The 22,664-nt window shown below is 36.1% G+C and overlaps 1 protein-coding gene across 1 annotated transcript in view; it reads left to right on the forward strand.

The window, feature by feature from the left end:
• The window catches only part of COL24A1 (collagen type XXIV alpha 1 chain), a 395,306-nt gene extending 384,501 nt beyond the window's left edge, over positions 1-10,805 (forward strand). The window contains exons 59-61 of the mRNA XM_045980771.1: positions 3,180-3,289; positions 6,103-6,318; positions 9,355-10,805. Coding sequence (XP_045836727.1) covers positions 3,180-3,289; positions 6,103-6,318; positions 9,355-9,501 — 473 coding nt within the window. The 3' untranslated portion in view covers positions 9,502-10,805. The remainder of the gene's footprint in view (positions 1-3,179; positions 3,290-6,102; positions 6,319-9,354) is intronic.
• Positions 10,806-22,664: the final 11,859 nt, after the last annotated feature.

Genomic DNA, 22,664 nt, shown 5'->3' on the forward strand with positions numbered 1-22,664 from the left:
GCTTCACATCATGAAGATAGCTCAGAATCTAAAGCTTTGAACTTGGACTAAGGTGGTTCCAGATGGATAGAACCCCCACCCCATTCTGACAGAAACAAAAGTCTTCTGTAAAATATACCATCATCCTAGGGTTCAAATTACTTCTACAAATCATTTCTCAATAATAGTGCCCAGCACACAATCAATGGTAATGAGGCATACTGGTTGATAAAACACCACAAATGAGAACTAACAGAAACAGCAAACAGAATTAGACTTAAAAGAAAAATAAGAGAGGAAGAATTTGAAACTGAAGGTATAATAGACAAGGTAAGCCCCAAATAGGAGCACAGTGTATTCACAATAATAACAAGGAAGGCAGAATATATGGGCGCAAGTACAAATAGGTAAATAGATGTAATAGTGGGAAGTTATAGAAGTTCCTTTCAGATTGCTTTGGTTGTCTCAGTGAAATTGAAAGGTTATTGGTCAAGAATAAAATGAAGGAATAGGTATAATAAAGCTGAGGGAAGAAGAAAAGGTTTTAAATAATCAACTGGGAGAGTGACAGAGGGAAACATAGTGTCATTTTCTGGAAGCCTTACAAACATTTGAATTTAAAATGAGTCCAGTCAACATAGTTGTGTTTTTCTTCAGCCACATTTAGCTGTATAAATTCAGACACAGAATAGGCACAAAATTGGACTTCTGTAAGTTTAGGACTTTATAAGACAAGCTCATTGAAGTGAGGCAGGGCAGGGATATTAGGGAGTCTTCAAGCAAGTAATTATAGTAAAGGACTCGGGGTTTTTACTTGGGTAGGAAGGGAATTGAACATATGATCCACATATGATGAGGGATGATGAAAAAATTGGTAGTATCAATGGATATTAGGTCCTGATGGGAAGGAAGAGTCTATTAGATAGACTCAGGACACCAGAGTGAATGAGCTTAAAAGAGAAGGGGTGAGATTATGACATAACTCTAGTTGTAGATGATAGATAAGGCTAGGATATGGCCTGGGAAGTGAATGGGGCAGTGAGGAGAGCAGGGGAAGGATACGAGAACTTTGGCAGAAGAGTTCAGGGAACTGAGAGGCCGGGGTATGGGAAGTGCTAGCTATGAGAATTTATGGCTATCAAGAATTGGCTAATACATAGATTTTCTGAAAGTCATAGGCATCCAATGCTAAGATCTTCAAAGAAAGTGGATGACTTGGGGCACATGGGTGGCTCAGTGGCTTAAGCCTCTGCCTTCGGCTCAGGCCATGGTCTCAGGGTCCTGGGATCAAGCCCCACATCAGGCTCTCTGCTCAGCAGGGAGCCTGCTTCCCCCTCTCCCTCTGCCTGCCTCTCTGCCTACTTGTGATCTCACTCTCTCTCTGTCAAATAAATAAATAAAAATCTTAAAAAAAAAAAGAAAGAAAGTGGATGACTGCAATGGGAAGGGGGGTAATGGATGACGTAATGTAATGACACTAATTTTACCACAGAGTTGTTTTACGGAAAAAATAGAGAATGGAGGTGGCAATGAAGAGCAAGAAAGACACCCTCTGTACTACAAGTACAATGCTAATAAAGGCTGTGGCAGAGCTTGAAAGGACTGCAAGGGAAGCACTGTCCTCATGGAAGACCTAGTTTAGGGTTAGAACATTTAGGCCTGCAAAAGATATATTATGGCATAGTGCTTTATTAATAGCTCGGCATATCCTGAAAACAATTACAAAGTCCCTACCAGGTCACCATTGTATAACATAATGCTTGAATTCAAAGAATTCTACCCTATAAAACAATGGGAGTATGCTTGATGGAAAACTTTTTATAAGGAATTTATTAGCTTATTTTATTAATAAAATACATTTATTTATTATAATAGAAGGGGAAACTGTTTCTTGGAAGAGAAGAGGTAGTAGTGAAGATAATGTTTTTACACCCACTAGATAATATTGGAAGCCTGCATTAGATCCTGGTAAAAAATCTGGCACTTTACAAAATGTCCAAAATTCTAAGGGAAGGGGACAAAAAGGGACCCAAGGATCGGATTTCTTTTTCCCCTTTCTTCCATATCACAAGAGATCAGTGGTTCTTCAAGTGTCCCTGGACCAGAATGAGAATCTGTTGAAATACAGATTCTCAAGCCCCAACTTAATGAACCAGCAACTCTGGGGATGGGGCCCAGCTATCTGTGTTTTAACAGATGGTTCTAATGCCACCAAAATTTGAAAACACTGCAGGAGAGGACGATCCCTACTTTTGGAGCCACCAACTCAAGTATTCATTCTGAAGGATTAGTAGAATATTAGAGGAAAGAAGAGTTGAGGACGTTTTGGAAGTCTAGAATAATGGGCCAGAGAGGAAGCCCAGCATGAGGTAGAAGAATCTTTCTAATAGGGTAAGGATGCCTTTTTAATGCAAAAAATGCAGGGCTATCTCATTAAAAAATTCTTAGTCTTTGCTTTTAGAATAAGGTGCTACTTCAATATTCTGGGCCTGTTATTCCAGAATTAAGATACTAGATCAACACTTTTTCAGCCTGAGTATGTCCTGTAGCCTGACTTTAAGACTCCATTTGATTCTGCTGGGCATTCAGTGAAGACAAAGGTTGGCAGGCTGTAGGGAGTTCAGTTTTTCTCGCTTAGAAATCTGAGGAAAAAAGCCCAAAAGTGATAACCATTTAATTGTACATTTTCTTTCTGTGGAAAGAAAGGATGTTTTATTATTTTTATTTCAATTATCGTGAAGATATTATTTTACCTCAGGGAGATTGATGTTGTTTCTGTATATTTATTTTTAAACTCTATAATGACATAGAACAGAAGTGTACAAATATACCATATCAACTGCAACTTTTCTATTAACTATGTAACTTTAGACAGTTCCCTTTAAGATGATGAGCTCATCTGTGGAAAGAAGCAATAAATTCAACCATTATATCATTTTTTGTTGAAATGCCCTTAAAATGATAGGTATACAAAAAATACACTATTTTTGGTATCAATTTTACATAACGTTTGCTGCTTTCATTCGTGGACTGAATGTAAATATCTTTATAATCTTCTAAGTTTTTTTTACAGTTAAAACTGTAAAATAAAAATATAAAACATAAAAATATATGTTTAAAGTACAATAATTTGTAATGATGTTTCAAATATGTTTTAGTATGTAATTTAAATATTTTTATGTTTTATAATAAATTAATAGGAAAATACTGGATTGATCCAAATCTCGGATGCCCTTCAGATGCCATTGAGGTTTTCTGCAATTTCAGTGCTGGTGGTCAGACATGTTTATCTCCTGTTTCTGTAGCAAAGGTATGTATTGAATTATAGAATATATGCCTATACTTGCCCAGTATCAGTGAGCATGATTTTTTTAAATGTCACTTTAAATAATTATGATTTTTATGAATAGAAGTAAGATATCCTTCTCTACCATATATAAGAAAGAAATTTTTTTTGTTGTTTTTAAAAAACAATTCTGAGAGGGACGCCTGAGTGGCTTAGTGGATTAAAGCCTCTGCCTTTAGCTCAAGTCATGATCTCAGAGTCCTGGGATCAAGCCCCACATTGGGCCCTCTGCTCAGCAGGGAGCCTGCTTCCTCCTCTCTGCTTCCCTCTCTGCCTACTTGTGATCTCTCTCTCTCTCTCTCTCTCTCTGTTAAATAAATAAATAAATAAATAAATAAATAAATCTTTTTAAAAAATAAAAAATAATTCTAAGAGAATCTTGATATTTTGGTTGTGTTATTTTATGATTGGCATGTCATGGCTTATTCTACTGATTATGCTTTTTTAATTTCCTTTTAAAATTGTTGTGGGAGGGCATGCCTCGGTGGCTCAGTCAGTAGAGTAGCTGACTCTTGGTTTGGGCTCAGGTTGTGATATCAAGGAATCTAGGTGAGATTCTCTCTCTCCCTCTCCCTCTGCCCCTCCCTGCCTCCCAGCCCCTCCCAGTTCATGCTCTCTAAAACAAAAAATGTGCAACATATGTTTTTATGCCTATACAAACATTAGAAAATCCCCCAAATAGCTGCAATGTTTGTAATTAGTAACAAGTTACCTAAAAGTTTTCTGAAAATCACATCATTAGAAGAGGAATTTTGCCACAAAGCTTGCTATTTTTGATGATTTGGCACAAAGAACCTCCCTTCAATGGATGTTTAAACATCCACTGAATATTTTTTAAAACTCCTTTCAAGTATAATAACATGAATGAAAGTTAGTTTGGTATGACACTGGAATTATAATAAGCATTTATGAAACCTATAGCTTAGTTCTACCTATAACATCCTGAAGAAATCAAAAGTGCATTTCTTTCTTTTTCTGGTTAACCCAGTTTGGTATTATTACCAAGGACTTATTTCTCATCGACAAAGAACTAATACACCTGCCCCTTATATATTTGGTCCATCATAGAGGCAACAGCTAAAATGTGCAGTCTATTAATCTCTCTAGCTGCTTATTGTTTCACTGGCCTTTTATAAAATATCCCTACTCATTAAGGGTGTTTCACGAGTTCATCACAGTAGCATTCACCATTATTATTCTCAAACCACAGGCAGGAAAGAGTCTTCCATTCCTAGGGAATGCATGTTCCTCTCATAAAGATCAGCATGATAGTCTTACTTCCAAAATATCTGTATGGTCATCTTCATTCCCCTGGATATGGCCCAGGATTTTTATTTGGATTATCATAGAAGACAGATGAGGACCAGGAGGCATGTACAAAGGAGATAGGAAAAGTGAAGTTGTTGCACTCCAATTCCTTCCTTCACTGAATCAACTCTCCCATCTCTCCTATCCATAAACTCAACCTGAGAAAGACTGGGCAGGTAGTGGAAAGAATGGTAGACTTGGAATCAGGGACCTGGGTTCTAGTCTCTACCCCTCTACTAATCTGGCAAATGATACTCCGAGCCACCAAATATCTTACTCTGTGCCAGGCACTGTGTTGGGTAAGTGACATTTGACCCCTTAAACCCTTACGACAATCCTGTCATGTCAGTGTCATACTCCACCAACAAAGACACTAAGGCTCAGAAAGATTAAATAGTTTACAAGTTTGTGATTCTCAGCTGTAAAATAAAGGAACCTGAACTACTTAAATTCTAATGTCCTTATGATGATCTTTCCATGTTTTCATCTTCATTGACCTTCTTTTGCCTTTCTTCTCTTTTCCTTTTACTTTTTGGGTGGCTGTCTTTTTTTTTTCCCCCCAATACCTCATAACTGATATTTTTCTAATTTTATGTTTGGAAATCAATATAAATTCCTTGTCGAAATCACTTTCATTCACTTATGTTATGACCATACACCTGCTTGAAGAATAAATAAAATAATAATAATGTCAAAAGCTATAGAAAAATCTACTTCCTTTTCCAAGCCTAGGAAATCTTCAGTCAGAACTCCTTGCTCCAATTTTGCCCTGTATTGTTGACTTTATTATCACTACTTGTTCATGCCTTCATTCATTTCAATAAACATTTATTGATGACTCCATTCTATGGCTGGAACTACATTAGGAGCTGGCAACACAAAGAATAAGATTCCATCTTTGTCTTTAAAGGCTCTCATAGTTAAAACTTCTCAACAAGGTATTATTACAACTTGTAACTTATCTTTGGAAACCCAAAAAAAGATCTTCAAAGGAAATTGTAGACAATTTCAGATTCTTGTGGAAGAAATTATTAAAGAATTAATCAACAACAAATAACTAATGCATTTTAGATAACATGAAAATTACCTCGCTTTTTTTGGTCATGTCTAGTAGCCTCGTGGTATGCTAAAGCCAGCTCATACAGACCAGGAGACCCTATTGTTAACACTCCTTTCCAACTCCATGTTTAGTGATACCACCATGATTGCCTGAAGTCAGCCATGGTAGGAGTGGTTACACCATGGAAATTGGAAAATGCTCTAAATCAGCAATTACCACCACCACCCCCACTCCACCCAGCAAGAGCCAGTGGTTAAGCATTTATCAGCATACTGTTGACTGGCACTTAAATGCCAAGGAAAGGGGCTTTCTCAGGTCTTCATTTCAAGGACTTTCCTCAGGTTCCCCCAAATTATAAGTTGTTCAATTGCCACATCTTATAACCTGTATATTATTTCTATGACATTAGTTGGAGTTTGGAGTTGGAAAAGTCCAGATGAACTTCCTTCATTTACTGAGCTCAGAAGCCACCCATATCATCACCATCCACTGTCTCAACACACCAGTGTGGACAAGTGCTCAGCCAAATGGCTCAGGACTGTCTGTTGCCTTCAAGGGATGGAATGGCCAGATTTTTGAAGAAAACACTCTACTTGAACCTAAGGTGCTTTCAGATGACTGCAAGGTAAGGGATGGCAACTTTTAGAATTGTTCACTATAACTAACATAAAACTGAAAAGGCCATAAAATTAAAATAATGGGGATAAGACTTTAATTGCAAACTGAAGATCCAGAGGGTAGTAAGTTTTAAGGTGCCCTATTTGTAATAACATTACATTTTTCAGAATTAATCGTTTGCTTGTATCATATCTTGTCAACTTCTGTCATACCCACTGGTCATCCATAGATTTTTATATGCAAAACAGATGTTAATACATAAATCTAATTCTTATTGCTCGTATGAAATATCTATATTACCCCTGCATGGATATAAAGAGCATATAAATAAATAGATTTATTTCATATATTTTCACTACTGTAGTTCTACATCTCATTATATATGGAAGACAGGTTATAGAGGCAAGTCTTTGTATTTCATTTTGTCAGTCCCTATACCTGAAACCAAATACAGACAGAATTGCAGATTGACTGGCCCTACCAATCGATATTTGAATCATAGCCCATTTTTCTTTTACAATTAAACAACTAATATAAAAAATCTATAATTTTAAAATGTTTTGGTATAAAGCAGGGGTCGGCAAACTACATTTCACAGACCAAATCCAGCCCACCACTTTTTTTTTTTAAGATTTTATTTATATATTTGACAGAGATCACAAGGAGGCAGAAAGGCAGGCAGAGAGAGAGCGGTAAGCAGGCTCCATCCCAGGATCCTGGGATCATGTCCTGAGCCTAAGGCTGAGGCTTTAACCAACTGAGCCACCCAGGTGCCCCGCCCACCACTTGTTTTTGTTAATAAATGTTATTAGAACATAGCCACACTCATTTGTTTACTTAGTATCTATGGCTGTTGTCACACAGGGATGACAGAGTTAAATAAATGTGAGACTGTGGCTCACAAAACCTAAGACATTTATTATCTAGCACTTTACAGAAGAGTTTCCCAACCCTGTTATAAAGAGCATCCACATCACGTACATATCATTAATGACTTCAGGTAGCTTGGTTTCCTGCTCCTGTGCACCATGAAGCCCGTGATTTAACATCTTTTACCATTTCCAGGGAACTCTACTTTTTCACATTTTATTTTCAGACAAATAGTCCTTGAGTATTCGAAAAATGAGAGGCAAACAGATATACAGCTCATTCTCTAAAAGCAAAGAGATCAATATTATCAACAAACTCATTTGAATTTTATAATTTTTTCCGGAAACTTTCAGTGACTCACTACTATCTCTGAGATATAATCTAAACTTATCCACTCTTTGTTTAGCGCTTAAAATAGTCCGGCCCCAACCTACCTTTCTATCTTGGGCTTTCAGTGGCTGTTAGCCCTAAAGTATGGTGAAACCGATCTATTCATAATAATAGCAATAATAATAATATCAACAATAATCCCTACTATTAGTCACTGGGACCTTATTATATAGCAGTTACCCTGTTTTATTTAATTATAACAGCTTTATAAAGAAGTTTCATTTTATAGGTAAGAAAATGAAGACACAGAAAGGTTAAATAACTTGCTCCAGGTCATGTAGCTAATTAGTGGAGAGCAAGAAATAAACCCTAGGTGGGTATACCTCCAAAGTCCATGCCACACTATACTGCTTAACTGAAATCTCATTTAATCCTCACAACTGTGTGAGGTAAGTGTTTATTTTTCAAATTTTATATATGAAGAGAATGGTGGTACCTGGATTTTTATCAAAATCTGCTCTTCATCCCCATGCTAGGCTTACTTTTGCAATCATCTTCTACTTTTCCAAAAGTTTTTTGTATGTTTGTTTTTACTCATGTCATTATCTTTCTCTGAAATGCCTTCGCTACCTCTCTAACCAGGTGGAAGTACTAGGCATACTTGAAGGCCCACTTTAAATTCTGAAATCTGAATTCATGAGGCTTTCCCTGAGTACTTCAGTTGGAAATGAGGAATTTAGCGCTGTCTACGTTATTTATATTGTACTCACCATAGGTTGCTTTGTGTTATGTCTATGTTCATGTTTCCCCTCTCCAACTAGATTTATAAGCTGCTAGTATTCAAAAGCCAGAGCTGATTTATTCATATTCATATTTCCCCAGGACTGTTAGAAAATAGAGGATCACATCTTACTGAGCTGTGCTACTCGTACTTAGTATTCAATAAATATTGCTTAAAAGACTTAACGAGTTAATCTAATGGTGTCTTACACACACACACACACACACACACACACACACCAAGCTGATGACTAGTAAATGAAATTTATAGCTTAAATAATCACTGAGGTTTCTTCACATTTTAAAATTTATATCATGGTAATTCTATAAACAAGTAAGTGAATCAACTCCTTAATAAAAAGCTTCACAAAACTAACCAATTGTGTTTCTCTATTTTATCTTGTTGAATCTCAATCATAAGAGATTTTATGATGTGTTTTTGTTCCATAGTAGAATTTGTCAGAAACAAAAGAACATAGAGTGATAAAAAAAAAAAAACAACAGAAAGGCCTAGAAAGAAGAGAGGAAAGAAACTATATAAACAGTAACCACAGACTGGAAAAAGAGAAATCTTAAAGGTGATTCAACAGAATTTTAGTTTACTTCCTACTGAAGCAATTCTGGTTATTTCTTGCCTAAATTACAGAGAGGTTGAGACAGCTCATTGCCTTTCATGCAAGAATGCCCATCCTAAAGAATCAGCCCCAAATAAAGGAACAGAGAACAAATGGGTGTTACTCATATTAGGAATAGTACACCTTTTAATTCGTATCTGGTCCAGTGATCTACAGACAACAGAAGCAGAAGCCTAGCCTTAGTCCCTGGGACTGAAAAATCAGAACACACATTGCCATTTGGAGAAAAGAATGAACCCATGTTTTCAATTAGTCATAGTGAGTGTTAGCACGGCACACTTACTCTATGCCAGCATTTACTTTGTTCTAGGAACTTCCTATTCATTATCTCTAATCCTTAAACTAAATCTTCATTGTCTGACAGTGAAGGGCATTGTCTGCTGAGATGACACTATTACATATCAAAGTGTTTCATTCTTGTTTTACAGATTCAAGATGGCAGCTGGCATAAGGCAAAATTCCTTTTTCACACCCAGGACCCTAATCAGCTTCCAGTAATTGAAGTACAAAAACTTCCTCATCTCAAAACCGAAAGGAAGTACTACATTGAAAGCAGTTCTGTATGCTTTCTCTAAGGTTTCTGAATTAGTTCAGAATTTGTGCTGTTGGCCAGGTAATTGTTGCAGAGGGAAAAATACAGACAGAGAGATACTATCATTGTGAAACGCATGGAATAAAGCATTGGCTAAATCTTAAAGAATCTCAGGAAGAAAAGATTTCCTCCGAAGAAGGAGAAAAGGCATTTTTAAAGGACTATAATTGATAAAGTATTTAATTCTTTAAAAAATTATATTGATCCGAGCTTTCTTAGAGAATTCCCTAGAACTGAAAATTTATAAACATGGAATTCTTCAGGGTAGCCTCTATTTTTTTGACTGAGAGCAAAGTACCCATTAGACAGCTGGAGATGCAGAGCACTATGGAGCAATACTGGCTAATGCTTCCACACGTGTGATGCTTCTGTCTAAAAATCACAAGCCACAGTCCAACATGTCTTATTTTCCCAAACACTAAGCTGTATTCAGGTCCCCAATGGGCATATACATCTTAGCCGGTGGTACACTACCTCTTACGTGTTGCCTTTTTATGTTGCTTGGTGCTCTTCCTAAAACAAGGTGCTTGTGGCTTTCATAGACTATTTTATTTCTTTTTTCGTCTTTGTCATTCTTTAAGAGTGTATGTACTGGTTACATCAAGATATGTTTTGGTTGTTAGTACTTTATTTTAATTTGTTCGGTTACATGCTTAATAACAAGTAAAACATTATTTATGTGACGTCCTTGTTCTATTTTAAAATTCTCTTGGTGATATGGAATCAAAGCCAGCACACTGTTACCTGTGCTTATGCACAAGAGAATTAGGAGGTTTCTTTTGTTTTTATTTTTTAAAGTGTTGTAAAAAATATTACAGGCCAGCTACTTCCCGTAGTAGGTTTGGGATAGAGTTTGGGGTTGTGATATACTATTTTTTAAAAATCCATGATCATCTGGAATGATACTATGTATATATATATTTTGTAAAGTTTTAATTCAGCAAATCTTTTGAAATTGCTGCTGTTTTAAATTATGAAAACCATTATTTCTGCTTCATAGGATTACATGTTTTGTAGTATTCATTGATTTTATCTCACTATTCTTAAACTTATGTGTTTGGACCTAAAAGACTTCAATTTACCAGTTTTAAAAGCAACATTCAGAAAGAAAAGTCTTTAGCCATTTAAAATAGGCTCAGCCCATTCAGACTTCCCTTGTCAGAGAAATGTTAGTTCAGTATTAAAAGAAAAATATTATACCTTTTGGGATATAGAAAAGCTTGTACATCCATTATAAACATATCTTTAGCCACAGCAAACCACACTTACCTATCCATAATAAAAATATGCTTGAAACCTTTTTTGGTGGTATTCATTTTTCTTCTTTCGTTATCATATCCTTGTATTACCTATGATAGCCCTCTGGCATAGTCCTTCTGTTCTCTGTACATTTACATTATTACAAATTCTCTTTTATATACCTATAAGAGGGTTACAGGGTCTATTTCCTACTTGTACAAAATGAGGTCAGAATAAACTCTCATATATGGTCAACTGACTTTCAAAAAATGTGCCAATACCATTTAACAGGAAATGGACAGTTTTTTCAACAAATGGTGCTGGGAAAAATGGATATCCACAAGCAAAATAATAAAGTTGGACCTTCATCTTGTATCATATATAAAACTTAACTCAAAATGGATCAAAGTGCTAAATATAAGAGCTAAACTTATAAAACTCTTAGAAGAAAACATAGAGGAAAGTCTCCATGACATTGGATTTAGCAATAATTTCTTAAAGATGACACTAAAAACATGTTCAAAAGAAGAAAAAGATAAATTGGACTACATCAAAATTAAGAACTTCTGGACATCAAAGGACACTATCAAGAAAGTGAAAAGACATCCCACAGAATGGGAGGAAAAGTTTGCAAATCGTATATCTGATAAAGAATTAATACCCCAGGATGTATTTTTTTAAACCCCTACACCTCCGCAGCTCTTTCTGCCCACAGATCCTGTCCCCATGCTTTAAGAAACTACCATTTTGCACCATAATTTAATTAATTAATCAATTATTTAAATTTCTACAACTCAAAATAAAAAGCAATCTAACTGAAAAATGGGCAAAGGACTTAACAGAGAATTCTCCAAAGAAGATATACAAATAGCCAACAAAAGAAAAGATGCTCAACATCTTTAGTTATTTGGAAAATGCAAGTCAACGACATAGGTAGATACCACTTGACATTCACCGTGATGACTATTATCCAAAAGAAAAACAAAACAACAAAAATGAAAGTAACAAGCATTGGTAAGGATGTGGATAAAGTGAAACCTTTGTATGTTGCTGGTGGGAATGTAAAAATGGTGTAGTCATTGTGGAAAATAGGTTGTCAGTTTCTCAAAAGTTAAACATAGAATTACCATATGACCCAGTAATTCTAACTTGTGTATATGCCCAAAAGAATTGAAAGAAGGCACTCAAACTGATGTTTGTATGCAAGTGTTCATGAAGATATTATTCAGAATAACCCAAAACTGGAAACAACCCGAAAGTGCATCCACAGATGAATTGATTAACAAAATGTGGTATGTACATACAATGGAAAATTATTGGGTCACAAAAAGGAATGAAATTATGATATGTGCCACAACACTGATCGCCTTGAAAACATTACGCTATGTGAAATAAGGCAGATGAAAAAGGGCAAGTTATCTGAAGTACCTACCACTTATCTGAAGTATCAAGAATAGACAAATTCAACGACAGGAAATAGAACAGAGGTTATCAGAGGCTGGGAGAGATGGGAATGGGGAACGATTTTGTAATGAGCACAGAGTTTCTGTTTGGGATGATGACAGAGTTCTGGAGATGGATGGTAATAATGGTTGCACGACACGTGAATGCACTCAGTACAACTGAACTAACACTTAAAGTGATTTAAGTGACCGATGTTATGTTGCACATTTTACCACGATTTTTTTTTTAAATGGGGCGATGACAAATATGTCTGATTTCCTGCTTGAGGACCATAGAATTGCATTTTAAAAGGAGCAGAATGTGCCATACTTTTTGTTTCTCCCCCCCCAAAAAAACTTATTTCAGAGACATAAATGGTTTTCCTAGGTATCATTTAAGAACTATATATATATATAGAGAGAGAGAGAGAGAATAGAAATATCTCACTTTATGCTTTTTTGTTTTTGAAGTATTAAATTTATTTTTTTTAATTTTAGGCATATTTATTTTGAAATTTAAAATGACATTAGGGAAAATATAATTTATATTTATTGAATGGGGCATGGACTAAAAAAAAAAGCTCTAAAACACTTGACTAGATCATCCAAACTCTGCAACAAACATTTATGCATCGAAATTCTTGAAATAGTGCTTCCTTACTTCCTCCACCCTCCCCTCAAAATAACTGTATTCACAAAGAAAATTTTTCATCTTAACCAACAAAGGACCATAAAATAATTCTAAGGCAGTATTTCCATGAAGATGATTAACCAACACTGATTAACCCTACAGTCAGCAGCTCCTCTTTCCTGGTTTGGTTTTTATTTCCTATATGCCCCACCCTCTTCGTTATTTTCATTATCTTTGCTTCTCTACCATTTTTTCCTTTTCTACTTATTAAACATTTCCTTGATCTAATAGCAAAATTTAGCCCATCTGCCTATAATTCAGGTGACAATCTGACCACCTAATGGTAAGAAGAGAGGTTTCCCAGTAATATAGACAAATCTTGCAGTAAATGCTGTCAAAGTGATTAATATATACACATATTGGCAATCAAATCAAGACACGGAAATGTTAAAACTCAGGACTTACTGACTTTGATCTGAAGTTAAATTTAAAGCACAGTTTAATCAGCATAATCATAGGCAATGTAGCATATATAGTGATTAAGAGTACTCTGGAGATGAGCTGTGTGACTTTGGGTATATTATTCTTCACTGCCTCAGTTTCTTCGCTGCAAAATGAGGATAATAAAAGTAAAAATCTTTATGAGTTAGGGTTCTTAGAGAAACAGAACCAGTAGGAGACATAGATAGATAGAAGTAAAAATACAGATTTTATATATAACACACATATAATATTGTTATGATATATATGCATGTTATATAAAAACATTTTTTATTTTATGTTTTTATATGGAAGCGTTATGATGAATTGGCTTGCACAATTACGGAAGCCGAGAATTCCCACAATTTGCCACCTGTAAACTAGAGACCAAGAAAGGCCAGTGATGTAAGTAAGTAAGTCCAAAGGCCTGGGAACCAGGGGAGCCAATGGATTAAAATCCAGTCTCTGGGCTGGTGAGGATGGGAGGTCCCAACTCAAGCAGGCAGACAGAGCAAAAAAGACACATTCTTCCTTACTTTGCCTTTTATTTGCTTCAGTCCCTCAGTGGATTGGGTGATGCCCATGTACATTGTGGGAGAGGGACGATTTACTTTACTGAGTCCACTGGTTCAAAGACTAATCTTCTCCAGAAATGCTATTACAGAAACACCTAGAAATAATTTTTAATGTGGACACCTATGGCCAGTCAAATTGACACATAAAATTAACTATCACATTATCTCACTTGGTGGTTGAATGGATTCAATAAATTACCCTGGGAAAGTATAAAACTGCCTGGCACAAAGCCATCAATCACTCTGTAAGCATTCCCTGTTGCTCTTGTTGAGGTAACAACAACATCATTGAAGATTTAATAGATAAGCTCCATGCTAGTTATCACCTAGGAAGTGGTAGCAAATCCCTTAATAAATCTGTTTTATAGCCATGCCATCCCCATAATTTGTTTTGTAACAATAGATTTTATATTTTTAGAATATAGATTAAATATAAAGTCTTTCTAGAAATAAGGTACAACTGTAAGAGTATATAATTAGATAATGTGCCTCCCTCTTCTCCCCATTTTTTATATTAATGTGGGAATTGTAGTTGTCATTAAAAGTAAATATCACCAGTTTTTTTTGTAATATAAAACCATTGCAGAAGGCATATTGGATTTAGATGCATAAAACTTGGGACATCTGTGTGACTCAGTTGGTTAAATGTCTGCCTTCGGCTAGGTCATGATCTTGGGGTCCTGGGAAGGAGTCTCGAATCTGGCTCCCTGCTCAGCAGGGAGCCTGCTTCTCCCTCTGCCTCTGCTGTTCCCCCTGTTTGTGCTCTCTTTCTCTCAAATGAATGAATGAATGAATGAATGGATTAATGATTTTTTTTTTAAATATATATGCATAAAACTTGAACTGAGTTCCCCTCTCACTCGTCAGTTTGGGGTACTTGGTTAAGTCACTAATTCTCTGTTTCCTTATCTATACTGGGTAAAATTTTTTGGGTTTTTTTGGTCTGCTTCTTTTAATTATATGAGGTAAGTGTGTTAAAAAAATCTCGAACTGTGATTACGGACATTCCCGTTTCTTTTACATCTCACATTTTTGCTTTATACTTGTAATCAGTTGCATTCAAATTTACCACAGCTTTTTTCAGAGGTGTCCCATTACGTGTTTTAATAACTAGCCCTTCAGGGTAAAAAGAGAAACAATCCCTACTTGTAGCATTAGCCAGTTTTCATGGCGTCAACGCTTGGACCATACCAATTTTGTGTTGTAACTTGTTAGTGTCAAGATAGTACATCTTTGTTCATCTTTTTATTTTTAACCTTTCTACATCCTTCTGTATAGGCATATTTATTATACTCGGCATATGCTTGTAGATGTGTTTATTTTTAATTTACTTTGACAATTTTAGACTCAGAGTATGTAGTCTGTTTAGTTAATGTAGTTACTGTTATATTTGCATTTAAACCTGATATTTTACTATCATTTTGTATTTGTCTCATCTGTTTCTTTTTTCTTCCTTTGGATTGGTAAAATACTTTTTATTCCATTTTCCCTCTTTTAGCTTGTTAAACATTATTTTTATTTTCTTTTAGTGGCTACTTTAAAGTAATAATATGTATCCTTAACTTTGTAGAGGCCACATAAATTAGTACTTTTCTACCTTCCAGACAACTCAAGGATATTACAAAACTTCAACCCCACTTATCTCTCTCTGACATTTTGGAATGTTATTGTCAAGTATTTTAATTCAGCACATATTTAGACTCCTACGGGATATTACTAATTGCTAATATTTTAAACTGGCAATATTTACTTGGTTTTATCCACCTATTTATACTTTCCTGTACTTTTCTTTCCTTCCCTCCATCCTTCATATTTTCGGTGAACTTGTAAGAGCAGAGGAGATGACATGTGCTTTATACAGAGGCAGAGTTACCCCTGAAGCCAATAAATGTAAGCGTTAGGGCCCTGAAGTGGCCTTCAAAATGTCTTCACGGGGGCATTTATGTTTGTAGAGTTTGCAAAAGTACAGTAATTTTTAGTTATTTTCTATAAAGAGGACCCTAACTTGTATGAGCGTCGGGCTTCATGAAACCTAAGTCTATCTCTGCCCTTTACCTGGAATGAAATATAAATGTCATTCTTTCTGTAGGAAACAACAGTTTTTGTCTGTTTGACAACTATAGTAAACAAAAAGAGGGACTGTTGCTAGTGGCACAGGAATAACCTGAGCAGTAGGAACATGGTGTTCAGCAGTAAGCACTGGGACAGACCTCATTTTCCGGCTAAAATGTTAAGTTTGGTTCTCCCATACAAGACTAGCAGCTTTTATAGTTTCAGAAATAAGTGTAAGCTAAGCCTTCAATGTAATGTGCTCTGCCCTATTCAAACACAACTTTTCTACCATGACCTACATAGTAATTGGCTCTGAAGGCATGATTAAGTCGTTATCACCTCAGCCCGGGTACACAATTACGCAATCTGTGTGCTTTGGATTCAGAGTCCTGGTATAACTCAAAGCTAATTTAGAAAAATGGCACCTTTGTAGAGAAAGGCAACCAGTGGGGTATCAAGCTATCATCTTGGCTGTGCCTAGCTAGCAGTGGAATTTCAGGACTGCACACAAGGGCAAAGTAATCTCAGTAACAGTCCACTAAAAATAATTTAATTTCACAAGGTATCTATTTTAGGACAAATTTAGAGTTGAAATTCAAGAAAACTTCTCATTTCTTGAAGGAAACACTGGAAATCCAGTTTCATGAAAGGGACATTCTTCATGAAGGGATAAAGATCTCCCTCAGCTATTATAATATAAAAACTTTATTTGAACTTTATTGATATTACATTCAATTTTTCTCACTTGAATGTTTCAATTTGTAAAAGGGGTTAAGCCATTTAACTACCAAAACAAATGCCCAGATACTATATGAAACATTTAGTTAAAATAATTTTTAATTGTTCCTAAATATTTCCTACATAATTCAGTATATCATAGAAAAATATTATATATTTTTTTCCAAGTCTTCCTATAATGAAAAAATAAAAAACTTGGGACAAAAATTAATTACTAGATACCAGCAACTTTTTGGTTTAATAGTTGGAAGTGAGAAATTAAAACAATCAGACTTTATTTAGTTTGAGTTTATAACCAATATTATTGCTGCCTTCAGGGTTCAGATGTTAAAAGATAATAAATATTTCAGAATAGTTTTCAGAAATTTTTCTTCTAAAATCTTTTCAGAAATTTATTTCTTATACCTCCCTGCTGCAAATAGTTAGGCCTTCTGTATTAGGTCCTGGATTCCTCTAATAGTAATGACCCAATTGTTGGATCCTTCTAAAGTCTCATCAATTATGATTGAACCTCCTGAATCATGATTTGTTTGTTTGATCCAAATAATGCTTTTGCCAATAATAGATCCAGCCCATTCTTTGGAAACAAGTTACTTATGTTGTAATAATAGGCCCTTCCAGATCACAGTATGTCATGCTCCTCTGATAAAGAATTATCACACCCAGAACCAATTTGTGGTTTCTTCTCTGTATCCCAACCTCAGAACCAAGTTGAGGAAATGAAGCTGGTTCCTGATCACCTATAGGATCAATAAATGCAAGTTTTTCTGTGAAGCCTATAAGGCCTTGGTGGTCGGGCCTCTGATTCCTTGTCAACGTGCTCACCTCCTTTGCTCATCTGAGTCCATATACTCCATCCATACCTAACTTAGCTCATGTTCTCTGAACATGCTGTATGTTTTCATTCCTTTGCCTGGAAAGTTCTCCTGCCTTGTTCTCCTGGCCAACTCCTATTCTTTCTTCAAGTTAGCTCCTTAGGAAAACTTTCCTAACTTTTCCCACAAAGGAATGCATGCTGCTTCCTCTTTGGGGCATATTCTGTTGTTGTTTTTTGTTTTTTTTTTTTTTCTTAAAGATTTTATTTGTTTATTTGGTAGAGAGAGACATAGCGAGAGAGGGAACATAAGCAGAAGGAGCGGGAGAGAGAGAACCAGGCTTCCCGCCAAGCAGGGAGCCCAACGTGGGGCTCGATCCCAGGACGCTGGGATCATGACCTGAGCTGAAGGCAGATGCCCAGCGACTGAGCCGCCCAGGCACCCGCACTTTGTCTTCTACACTTGCTTCAGTAGGTTGTTATTGTCCTTCACACGCCTGTCTCCCTTCACTCACTGTGACCTCCCTGAAGGCAAAGCATAGATTTTAATGCTTATAATTACACAGAATGGCACAGTGTGTGATGCAAATAGGTGCTCCAGGCCTCCATGTCTTCATGTTTTACTGCATATTGTGGACTAGAGACTGTGCTCTGAGTTGGCAACTCAAATTGAGCAAAAAAGGCAAGGTCCCTGTGCTTGATGAGCTTTCTATCTAGGAGAGAAACTGATGTTAATCAAATGATAGTATTCGTGAATTTATCATTACAACTTGAAACTAGTGCTCTTTAAGAAATACACACATATACATGAACTCTGACCGAGGCTGGAGCAGAGGGGAGGAGGAGCGCCTAAGGAATGCTTCTGTAGGAAAGTAGGGCCGACTTCCTTCTGAAGGATGAGTAATTAGACATGAGGCTGAAGAGAAGATATGGGCCATTATGAGGGATCTTTGCGAGTCCATGATAAGGATTTAGTTCTTTATCCTAAGAACAACAATTAGGCATTGAAGGGTTTTAAGGAGTTAGCTGACATTATCAGAGTTGTGATTTGCAAAGATGCTCAGGCTACAAATAGAAGAATGAGGAGACAGGTATTTATTGATCAAATTAACAAATGAACTACCACACTTAGCTGATTCTTGAATATTTCTCTTATCTAAATCTCAGCAATTGGCATTTGAATTCTAATAATCTCTCCTAGGACGGCACTGCCCAATATAAATATATAAGCCACTTATGTAATTTAAGATTTTTCTAGTAGCCACATTAAAAGAAATAAAACCAAACAGGTGAAATTAATTTTAATACTGTATTATACATAACCTAATATACCTACAATATTTTCATTTCAACATGTGATCAATATAAAAATGTTATTAATGAAATACTTTATTCTTTTTTTAAATACTGAATCTTTGAAAGTCAGTGTACATTTTATATTTACAGCACATCTCAATTTGGATAACCACATTCCAGGGGCTCAGTAGCCACCATGGCTACCATCTGTGGTAATTGTAATGTGTAATTGTGTAATTGTAATGGGCTGTGTAATTGTAATGCCTTCACCCAGTGAACCTGCATTTACATCTTAAGTACACATAGAGACGCTTGTTAAAAGATTTTCCAGTAGCTTTCTCTATTTTGATTAAGTACCTCTACAGAAAGACCCAGAAATCTTATTGAGCACACCAGGTGATGCTGATACAACAGTCCATGGACTAGTTAGTATATGGCAATTGTTGCATTGCCTCAAAGTTGCAAATACAATGTTGCAAAGTTGCAAATATAATAAAACATCTTGCATCCTGGAAAAATTTGAACGATAGCATGGGAAGCCTAGTAGGAAGGATGTTTAGGACACCTCTGAAATTATTTCAGAAAGTTACTATCATCCCTATTTTTAAAATAAATCTGGAGAATCCAATTCCTGAAAAAGATAGCCAATGAATAACACTAGTACTTCCTGGGGTCTCCAAGTCTAATCTTGATGTCATATAAATGAGAGGGTGCTAATGGATCTTAGAGCCTCCTCAGAAATTTGGAGAAGACGTAAAAGATGAAAGGGAGTTGGGGCCCATTGTGGTGGGGAAAGGAAAGACCTAGAGTCGTAGATGGACCCTGATGGAAATAAGGGGTAAAATGGAGAAATAGTATCTCTGGTTGTCTCTTTGCTAACCCATATTACCCTGGGTGGATCACAGCCCACCCCAACTCAAGGGCCAACAGCAGGGCTAGCCCAACCCCTGCCCATGTAGGTGGAATAACATCAGGGAAGCTGATAATTGTACATGCAGGTTGGCTTGCAACAGTTCTCTTCTCTTGCTTCTACCCTGGGGTCTGGGTGATAACACAGAATATAGTAGTTATTGAAAGGGATGGCAAGTGCAGGCATAGGGGGCATATTCTCCTCATGAAAAGTCCAAGTGATTCTAGTGGAGCCCCGACTATAATATCAGAAGCTTTCTACCCTAAGACTCATCCACTCTCTTCCTTACCAGCGACCTCGGAAAAAACATCAGAAGAATCACAAGCCAAGTCTCAGGCCTTTGATCCTCCCTTTCAAGTATGAATTGTAGCTGAAGTTGCTGATACTCCCAAGTGAATATGAGATCACAGGGGAAAATATTACATCTGAATCTGAAGAGTGTAATTCTTTAAAAGAACTTTCTTAGAAAACTGGACAGTTTGTACTAGTGGAACAAAATTAATGGATTTTTTAAAAAGTGAGAAATGTTAAATGAGTAAAGAAATATCTCCGAAGAGATAAGGGAGAATATTAGCAATATGAAACAAAAAGAAGCTGGGGAAACTGATTATGAAAAGTATAGTGATAGAAATGAACTTAGTAGATGAGTTGACTAACATTTGATACTATCAAATAACAAATGAACAAAGTAGAAATTAGTTAGGGAACTCCTTTAAAAGGCATAAAGAACCCTAATAATAAAATCTGGTGACATTACAAGAAAGCTATAGACAAACATCCTTCATAAACATACATGAAATCTACTAAACAAAATATGAGCTATTTGAATCCAGCTATATATAACATATATAATAAAAAATGAATTTAGTACGGTTGAAAGATACAAAATCAATTTTAAAAATCAATTGCATTGGTATAGGCTAGTGATGGAAAATCCAAAAATTAAATTAAATAATTCTTTTCAAAATCACATCAGAAAGAATAAAATACTCAAGTGTTTGGCTAGCTCAGGCAGTACAGCATGGGACTCTTGATCTTGGGGTCATGAGTTCAAGCCCAACATTGGGTGTAGAGCTTACTTAACTAAATAAAAAAAGAATAAAATACCTAGGAATTCATTAGGCAAAAGACATGCAAAACTCTGTAACAAACACTGAAAACTACACAGCATTGTTAAGTGAAATTAAAGACAATCTAAATAAATGAGTGACATTCCATTTCCATGGATTGTAAGATACAGTATTATTAAAATGATAATTCCCTTCAACTGATCTATATATTCCACCCTATCCTTGTCGAAATCTCAGCAAGCTCTTATGTAGAAATTGATAAACTAAACCTAAAATTTATATGGACATGCAAAAGACCTAGAACAGCCAACACAATTTTTCAAGAAAGAATTTTGAGTATAGTTGACACACAATGTTACATTTGATTCAAGTTTACAACATAGTGATTCAACATCTCTATTTCTTATGCTATGATGACCAACACTATTTTGAAAAAGGACCAAAGGAGGAGGACTTAATTACCCAGTTTGAGAACTTACTATAAAATTACAGTCATCAAGAAAGTGTGGTATTGGTGCAAAGCCAGACATACAAATCAATGAAACAGAAAGTCCAGAAATAAACCCTTATATTTGTGATCCCCTCATTTTTTACAACATATCAAGGCAATTCAAGGGGGAAGGATGATCTTTTCCACCAATGGTACTTGGATAAGAAGAGATCCATATGTGAAAAATAAATCATCAATTTGCACTATGAAAAAACTCAACATGGGGGTGCCTGGGTGGTTCAGTGGGTTAAGCCTCTGCCTTCAGCTCAGGTCATGGTCTCAGTTCTCATGGTCTCCTGGGATCAAGCCCCACATGGGCCTCTCTGTTCAGCAGGGAGCCTGCTCCCCCCCCCACCACCGCCTGCCTCTCTGCCTAGTTGTGATCTCTCTCTCTGTCAAATAAATAAATTAAATTAAATTAAAAAACACTCAACGTGGATCATAGATCTAAATGTAAGAGCTAAAATTATAAAACTTCTAGAAAATATGGTAGAAAATCTTTGGGACATTGGGCTAGCCAAAAATGTAGTAGTGTGACACAAAAAAGTGGAATTCATCTTAAAAATTCATGAACTGGACTTCACTGAAATATAAAACTTTTTCTCTTTAAAAGACATAATTAGGAAAATTAAAAACAAGCCACATAATGGGAGAATGTATGTGCAAACCATACAAGAACTTGGTATTAATTATCTATTGCTGTATAACAACTGCCCTGAAACTTAGCAGTTTAATACAAGAAATATTTATTATATTACCCAACTTTTGAATATGAGGAATTTGAGTGCAATTGTTGGACAGCGCTGTAGCCATGTCAAGACTTGACTAGGACTAGAGAATCTGCTTCCAAGGTCACTCACATGACTGTTGACAGACCTCAGTTCCTTGCTGGTTGTTGCCCAGTGTATTAGTTTGCTAGGACTGCTACAGGAAAATAGGTCAAATGTGTGGCTTGAATAACAGAAACTTATTTTCTGACAGTTCTGCAGGCCAGAAGTCCAAAATCAAGTATTGGCAGGTTTGGTTTCTTCTGAGGCCTCTCTCTCTGACTTGCAGATGACCTCCTTCTTGCTGTGTCTTCAGATGGTCTTTTTTGTGTGCACACATCCCTGATCTCTATTTGTGTCCAAATTTCCCCTTCTAGAAGTACACTGGACAGACTGAATTAGGGTCCACCTGAATAGCCCATTTTAAATTAATCACCTTTTAAAGGCCCTATCTCCAAATACAGCCACATTTTTGAGGTACCAGGGATTAGGGTTTAAACACATGAATTCTGGAGGAACACAGTTCAGCCTTATATAGTTCAGCTCCCTGTTACATGAGCCCTCCCAGTAGGGCAGACTCAGAACATGGCAGCTTCCTTTCCTCAGAGTAAGTGATCTGGGAGAGAGAGAAAGAGAGCAATT

The sequence above is a fragment of the Meles meles genome, chromosome 1 (assembly GCF_922984935.1).
Source record: "Meles meles chromosome 1, mMelMel3.1 paternal haplotype, whole genome shotgun sequence".
Taxonomy (NCBI): domain Eukaryota; kingdom Metazoa; phylum Chordata; class Mammalia; order Carnivora; family Mustelidae; genus Meles; species Meles meles.